Source organism: Branchiostoma floridae, chromosome 4 (assembly GCF_000003815.2).
Source record: "Branchiostoma floridae strain S238N-H82 chromosome 4, Bfl_VNyyK, whole genome shotgun sequence".
Classification (NCBI taxonomy): Eukaryota; Metazoa; Chordata; class Leptocardii; order Amphioxiformes; family Branchiostomatidae; genus Branchiostoma; species Branchiostoma floridae.
Window position 1 is genome coordinate 14,188,901 of NC_049982.1, and position 8,140 is coordinate 14,197,040.

At 43.5% G+C, this 8,140-nt stretch overlaps 1 protein-coding gene across 2 annotated transcripts in view; it reads right to left on the minus strand.

The window, feature by feature from the left end:
* Positions 1-6,687, minus strand: part of LOC118413086 (doublesex- and mab-3-related transcription factor A2-like) — an 8,951-nt gene extending 2,264 nt beyond the window's left edge. The window contains exons 1-6 of one of the 2 annotated variants that reach the window (XM_035816238.1): positions 4,831-6,687; positions 2,078-2,237; positions 1,719-1,975; positions 1,095-1,472; positions 481-764; positions 70-175 (exon numbers count right to left, since the gene is read on the minus strand). In XM_035816238.1, the coding sequence (XP_035672131.1) occupies positions 70-175; positions 481-764; positions 1,095-1,472; positions 1,719-1,975; positions 2,078-2,226 (1,174 nt within the window). In that variant the 5' untranslated portion in view covers positions 2,227-2,237; positions 4,831-6,687. Of the gene's footprint in view, positions 1-69; positions 176-480; positions 765-1,094; positions 1,473-1,718; positions 1,976-2,077; positions 2,238-2,719; positions 3,029-4,830 lie in introns of those variants that run through there. The other variant, XM_035816239.1, reaches the window with a different exon arrangement.
* Between the last annotated feature and the right edge of the window lie 1,453 nt (positions 6,688-8,140).

The window sequence follows — 8,140 nt, forward strand, 5'->3', positions numbered from 1 at the left end:
TTCCACCATGTTAACTTGAGGAGAGTTTGATATACCAATTGGCAACCATGAACAAGTAGTGCTGCTGACCTTGACTGCTTGCGTTACTGTCGCCATCAGAGAAGCTCAGAGACCTAGCGATGGGTGTGGGCTGACCGTAGCGGCGGCTGTAGCCTGGCACTAATGGGGATGCATTCTACCAGGGGAATGAGAGTCAGTGAGAATTGTGAGAAAGTTGCCCAGTGACTTCTCCCACATTTTGAGTAAGGAATTATATTTTTTTTAAGGATGAAATTTCCAATAGTGATTTCTGATTAACTACTTAACCTTTATATGTTCATGTACTAGATGCAGCAAGTTGAAGCAAAGTCTGTAGTGTTGAATAAGGTAATGCATTGCAAAGTGAGGATTTTGTGGCTCTTGGTGCATTCTGGTTCCAATCTACAGATCTTGGTTGAAATGTCTTAGATCCTATATATATTGGTCAGTATAATGCCATACCTGTGATTTTTCCTGCTTGGGAGTCTGCAGTGCCCCCTGTTGAGTCAGGACCCTGGTCTGCAGCTGAGCGCTGGGATGGACAGGGGAGAAGGCAGAGCTGTACTCCCCCACGGTGGGCAGTACAGAGACAGGACTGAGGGTGTGGGGCAGGGACAGAGAGGTGGGGGTAGGGCTCGGGTACTGAAAGGGTGCTGCTGTCTTCTGCGTGCACTCCAGCTCCCTCTGGTAGGCGTGGCAGGCTATGATGTTCTCGATAGCCCGGACTATGTCTCCAGAACAGCGATCTAGAAGTGCAGTGTTCATGCAATGAGAAGAGAGAAGACCTGATTGTCAATGCCTAATATACCAAAAAATTCCTTGACAAATGGCAATTTAAAGCTTTGCAGGGAAAAGGAAGCAATGAAAGAAGAAAGAAGTGCCTTACCTTCCATTTTCCTTTGTTTGATAGTGCAACATGTACAAAGAGATGTACATAAGCTAGTCAGTCATGAGTGAGAAGAAGTCAAGCCAGTTCATGAAGTGTGAACATGAAAGTAAACAGGAAAAGTTTACATAATGAATATCAAGTTTTGATGTATGAGCCTTTCAAGCATGGATGTGTCACAATGACATACCTAATATAATCTGCAGCACGTGAGGTCGGTGTTCGGGGAAGATCTTACACAGCAGGGCCAGGTGGTTTGGGGCGAGATGTGGCGAGTAAGGCGACATGGGTGCCTGGTTAGCGTAGTATGCGTTGGTGATCTGGTGCAGGTTTGCCACGGGGCTGCCCATGGCTGCGATGGGGCTTCCCAGGGGGCCCTGCAGGGGGCTGGGCATGTAGTTGGACATCAGTGGCATTTGATTGACAGGTGTCAGTTGTTGTGGAAGGGGCCTGGGTGCAACTGGGGACTGTTCCATCTTGAGTATGGGGGTGGGCTGGGTTGCCAGGATTGGAGGGGAAATGCAGTCAGGCGTGGCTGAAGAGGAGTACGGGTGCATGCGCCGGGTTTCTGTAGGAAATGAACAAACTTTAGATAAGCTCCTAAGTGTGGCTCTAAGTAAGATACTTCTGCTCAATGCCAGCACAACAATCTAGAAACACAAGAAGCTATATTGCAGTACTAAATAGACTTCAGCTGACTTTTGTCTTGTCACTGAAATTGAATAAGCTGTAAAGCTGACATTCTTGGCTGCAAAGTCCTCTATGTTTTTAGTCCCCCCAGTTATGAAATACTTGGTATGTAATTTTTGCTGACCTGTGTAATTATCAGGACTAACACTGCTGCAGCTTCTACTGGCCGGGCGGCTGCCTCCCCTGGAAGCACGGGAGCCAGGGCGAGATGCGGACCGAGATGACGACCGTGAAGCAGCGCGGGAGGACGAACGAGACCCACCGCGGGACTTGGGAAGCTCCATGCCCTGCATGGGGGAGGGGGTGCTCTGTCTGCTCTTGTCTTCAGCGTCTTGTGCACGACGCAGTGCAACCTGGGCCGCCATGACACGTCTGCGCTCACTGTGAACACGTGCAAGATACAGGAGGTCACAACTCATAAAGGAAGATGCATTTGCATGTCACATCAGCCATTCTTTCACTGGAAATTCAAATGGTACTCACACAATCAGGTAGCATTTTGGGCATTCACAGTCCCTCCACTGGCACTTCTTCTTGTGGCCCTTCAGGAGTGCAGAAACACCATGGTTCCTGCAGCGGGCACACATCGGCGGCCGACAGGCTATTGTCTTGAAGGTCAAGGGTGCCTCCATGCTTACTTGACCTGAATTTGATAAGATCAATATAATAGGAATATGCATGTTCAAGAATACTGGCATCATGTTATAAGATATTGTATACATTTCTTGGGTGCTCTCCCGACTTTTCTTAAGATTGGATGCTTCCCCAAACAGTCATAAGATTTTGAAGTTCCCAAATTCATCAAAAATATTTGCACAAAATTGTGCCCAGTTGTACCCAATGATATAAAGGCATTTGGCCTCTACCATGCTTTTGTTACAAAAGAAAATATCCCTGTGACTCTTGTTGAATTAACTATTTTAGTTAGATATACCTGGATACCGTCTTCCATTCTACCATATTCAATCTCTTTTGTCCATTCGTCCAAGCCAAAAATTAAGCGATTGTAAAGATCGTCACCGCTGTGCATCCATTCGATATCAGGCTTTATGTTCGCCTTCTCTATGCTTTGACATTTACTTTCCCATTAAGGTATATATCAATGTGAAGCAAATAAGTACGTACCGTAGGCTATAAAAGACAGTGTACATGAAGGTGAAATTCATCTACAAAGCTGATGTTTGTAACGTTAAGCAGTAACTACGACTTTCGAGACAATGTCAATGCATGCTAACGCCCTTTCTGGAAATTTGAATTTTCGCGCCAAAATGATATCGGGCGAGTCTGACAGAAATTCAACAAAACTTTTACGAATTTGTCCCTGCGTTGTTCGTAGATCATATCTAACTATGTAACATGGGAATAAACAGTGTTTGTATTGAACATTTAACTCGGAGGATCGATGCCGATTTGTTATGATATGATGATCTGATTTAGGAATTCAATACCAAGATACGTGACGGCCCGGAGAGTAAAGTGTTCGACAGCTTGAAGCTCATAACGGCACAAACTGTATATTCGACATCCCTTTTATCCGACACTTTTCATCACCTATCTGTCAGTAAAAATCTACCGCTGGCATGCAAATTCTTTCTAGTGCTTTATAAAACCAGTAACATGTATGACATAAAACCTTGAAAATTTGAGCTCTCAAAGATCGTATGTTGGAGCAGCAAGTTAATCAATCTTCCGGTGTGTTTTCCTGCCGTTAATGAAGCCGTGGGACGGCGGCAGAGGTCATGATTTCGAGGGATCTTACATTACGTCTTTACATTACAAAACCATAATCACAGTGAATAAATAACAAATCAATGAACTGTCCATTGATGACAACCAACATGCCTTGGAATGTTTCTCCTTCAAGTACAACGTGGCTTTGTTATGCTTATCGGCAGCCTTCCGAACACAGGCGCCATTTTGAAAATGTGCATCAGCACCCCCAATCTGTAATGCTCACATCCCAATACACAGCAAGGCGGATCTCACCGGCGATACCAACAGCCCCACATGGGGACGTACTGTAAGGAGTTTGTAGTGTGTTGTGTGGGTATATTTTTTGGGAGCCATTCACAAAACAACGTATTTACCGACATTTGCTTATCAAACAACGGATTAAAAGTTTCATAGAACGTCATAACCGTGTAGTGGAACAGCAGAAAGGATTTGCCACTGGTTGATGCATTTTCGGGCCATGTTTAGATCGCGATGCCGGCAGTTTACCAACATGCCGATTTGCCGATGAAACCTTGAGTAAGTGACTGCCGATTGATACAAATTTGACGTTGTAAATATGAAATTCGTTGATAATCAGCCTTGTCATATTATTGTGACGGATTAAAGTTCCCCTGGGAATAGTATCCCAAGGGATTTGCTATCAGTTACACTCTCTTCGAAGTGTTAATTTCTGCTGATACCACAGAAAGTGGGAGACCAATGCACGTGTAGTGATGGCCGGGGAAACATAGTAAGCAGTGCACTAAATAGTTTTCGGAATGCCCAAAAGCCTGCTTGTTTATTCATGGTCCAGTGTTGAAAATGCTTGAAAGTGTCGGATAAATGTTCTATGCCGTTAAATACAAATTCAAAAGCCCTTAAATCAACAATTTGTCAAGAAACTACACTGTTGGTCACTGGAAGTGTTAAAAATTAGACTCGCAAAGGATTTCTGTGTTTTCAAGTTTTGCGAGAATCTTTTTGAGAGAGCGGACAGCTGTGGTCTCTTTACAACGTCTTTTTAAAACTTGAATCGGTTTTGCAAATATATTTCGACATGGCATGAAAAAAATTCTCTATGAAAAGCCTGCACAACACCCTCAACTGATGCCAAAATGTGTGAAACCTATCGATCTGCGTTGTCAATTTATAAGAAATGCAGTGGTGTCGTCTGCAGCCTAAGATCCTGCTATGCTCCAATCCTAAAATTACACTCATTTAGAATTCATAACGCATATTTTTCATAATGCAATGATGTTTGCAAATCTTGATTGTTGTCCTAAAAGCTTGAAGTCAAGAACTCAATGAAAAAGTGTACGGCCCATGAGACGGAAGTGGCTCAGCTTGAACGGTACAGTCTCTGAAACAATACAATTTTAATGCACCGATATGACATGAAAATGATATGACGTTTTGAAGGTTTCGCCATCGAAGTCATTGTCTGCTGTGGATATCATATCTCTATTGTTGATAACCAATGACTTTAAACTAAAGAACTCCTTCCTTAGTAAGACATCACCCACCTGTTGATGAAATCTATGTCTGTTGATGAAATCCACAGCAAAGACCCGTTAAGGTAGGACTAAAGAAGGAAACGCCGGCCGGTGAAGTTGATGAAGTTGGGACTGCGTGTACCCCACACCCGGTCTTACACCAACGTGGTTTTCAAACTGTGGCCAATCAGCGAGTGAGATTTTGCTGGGCTGTTTGAAACTAACCAATTACAGAAAAGTGTCGGTTTCACGGCGCCTGCCCAGCATGAGCCAAAGTATCACATTTTTCTAGTAGTCACTTTTGTAGCTCCGCCCACTGTGGGATTAATGCCACAGGGTAGCCAATGAGGAGCGTGTAACAACTTTGTGACAGTCCCGAGCCGATGATTGGCACTTTATTTTTGGTTCGAACTCTGGCGTTCCTCGTCTGAACTGCACCCAGCTATTTTGGCAATGCTACGGATGCTTTTGTTTGTTTTATCATTTTCTATCAGTTCCACATTATGTTAGATCTTCAATATAAATTTCTTGCCTTGCAATATTAAACTCTGTCGTATTAGGGCATGGCATGTCCATTGAACTTCGTTCAAGAAGTATGAAGCCCAGCGTAGATCGAGAGAACATCATATGTGGCAGCCGCTTTGTAGATTGCATATAAACGTGGCTTCACGTGGTTTTTATGTAGAAATAGGCAAGATTATAATCAAAGACAAATCAACGCATGCTAACGGATCATATATGTGTAACACTGTAAGGTATATTCGGAGAGGAGAGCAGGGAATAGGTACTTCATTCAATACAAGTATTTCTTGTGTAGCTTATTTTGATCAAGCATTGAATGCTCAACGCGCAACGTAATTGGCGAAGACACCCACTAGTGCACTAAACCGCCTGCAGCCATGACCAATCAAAATGCAAGCTTGCCTCACATAAGATTTGCGTAATTATCTATTAATAGTCCAAGGGAAAGCCTAAGGCTAGATCTATATAAATCAGCATTTAGGAGATTTCATGGGTCATTAGTCGAAGAATTGAAAAGAGGCAATTGATGTCCATGGCTCTTTTTTTTACTATTGAGGTTCAGCATACATAGATCTAGATTTATACAGTTTTTCTACTTTTAGCAGCTTTGTTTCAGAATGCACTTTTCGTTGGTTAGATCTAGCCTCCTTCGCAGACTTTCGGCCGGGAGACTATAGTGCCGTTCGGGAGCGGTATAACTCATTCTTCCGGCCAACTTCCTTCCCTGCATAGAGAGCCTTAGCCCATGTTGAAAATCGCGAATAAGAGCTCCCCAAACGTGGCGTGGTGGCTGTCAAAAATAAACACCGTGCGCCGTTCCGATAGTCTGCGAAGGGGGCTACGTTATATTGTGTTCCTGTTGTTACGGGTTTGCATCTCATCACCAAGGGTAATAAACGTGACAAGAGGGGCGAATGTCAATGTATTTCTGCCCTGTGCAGTTTATTCCACGCAGCACCAACCATTGAAAATGACGGCAAGCTTCTTTGTGACTGTTATTCATCTCACTCAATGTGTCGTTTCTTTTAACAATCAGTATCATAAAAATCATTTCTATTGGCTTACTCCGAATCGGACTCAGCTGTATTTGCGCTCTTGTGGAGGTGTCGCGACCTCAATTTCTTGTGTAGAATTGAGATAAGAGTAAAGCAGTAGTCAGGCCAGACCGGCGAGTGAAGGACAATGGGACATTACGGAAGCACGCAGGAATCAAAGCTGCGGGGTCAGACCCTTTTCAAATTGCCTTCTTTGCCTGAGTCCCCACCCGATAATCTGGTAATAGATTATATAATTTAAGACGTGAAATCCAATGGCGGGGCGAGAGATTGTATCTGCACAGAGAATCAGGGACAGAACTGATGGCGCTAGCTAACATAGGGATTAAGATTGAGCTACGTTGGATACTGACGTCGGCTGGTCGTGACGTTGGTCTCACGATGTTGGGTACGTTACGTCAGTGTTGACGTCAAACAAGTGGGTGAAAATGTGACATCGTCATTATTGACTCTGGGAGGTCGTTTTGCTCAATTTGTCCCCTCGTGTGGTGGCGTTACGTAACGTATGTGCGTCATGGTCGATATATGCAAGGCGTTAAATCGAATCTTAAATTTTTCAATGTAAAAATCACACTCCAAACTAAAGGGGTGTCATAGAAAACAACGTTTTTAGACTTATGGGGACAAGAACTTGGGTTTTAAAGGATGGTCAAATTGTCTCTCGAGGCCCTGATTTCTATAATGACTAATTGTGACCGATCTCTCCGTGAAGAAAACATCAGTCATGTCACTGTTTGCGCGATGGAGCTGTGTACTTTTTGGAGATGCACAATATCACATCAGGACACATTCCGTTCCTGATATCAACTTATCACACTATCCCTTTTTATCACATTTACCAAAATTCGATTTTTGTTCACCATAATAGCCCTTCCCTTTCTCCCCTCCCATGTCAAATGGGAATGGACTGGTCCCGGACAGTGCTGACAGAAGTAAGTTATTCCACCTCTAAGTTGTGTCAGCACCATCTGTTCAGTCCCTGACGTATTCATATAACCAGTATCGATCCTTGTCACTTCCAATCGCACTCCGCCCGGACCCGCCGGCAGACAAAGGACGATGGACCTCTTCGCCCACCCAGAACGGATTCATCCCCGGACAATATCCGGACTCAGCGGAATTGGAGGGAAAATCTTTATGCCCAGTCAGTGTGAAGGGAAAATCGACTTCACTATAAAGGAGAGGGGTTAAGTGGCATGGGGTGACTCGGAAAAAACAACATCGTTGAAAACATGGTTTAGTTAGGACTTTTCGGCCATAGCTAGCCTCTTCACCCATTGTAGACGTTTTTTCCTCATCACAGAATGATTGCCTTCCGAATGCTAATTACTAATGGCCGTAAGAGGATTTTTGAATCAAGCAAAATTTGGTCACAAAACAAGACTCACTGATCGAAATTTTGACATTTCAGCAGAACTGACAGACCAAATTGCAAGGTGATATGCCAGAAACCTTCCTATGTCTACATTAAATAACTAAAACTATAGTTTTGTTAATACTATGTGTTATGTAATGTTCACGTGATTGTCATAAGTTCAGCAAAACTTATACTTTTCCACTTGCCTTTCGCAGGTCCATGGTGTGTTCATTACGCATGTCTGTCTATTCTCGTTAGTGTGTGCAATGTCCCATGAAATGAACCTATACATAGTTTATGAAAAGTCTTCAGTTCACTTATTCTGCGACTCGATGAAAAAAGAGCTTCTGAGAGCACAACCGATCGCCTTTTATTTCAAGACTAGATAATTAAAGAAAGCCGAATG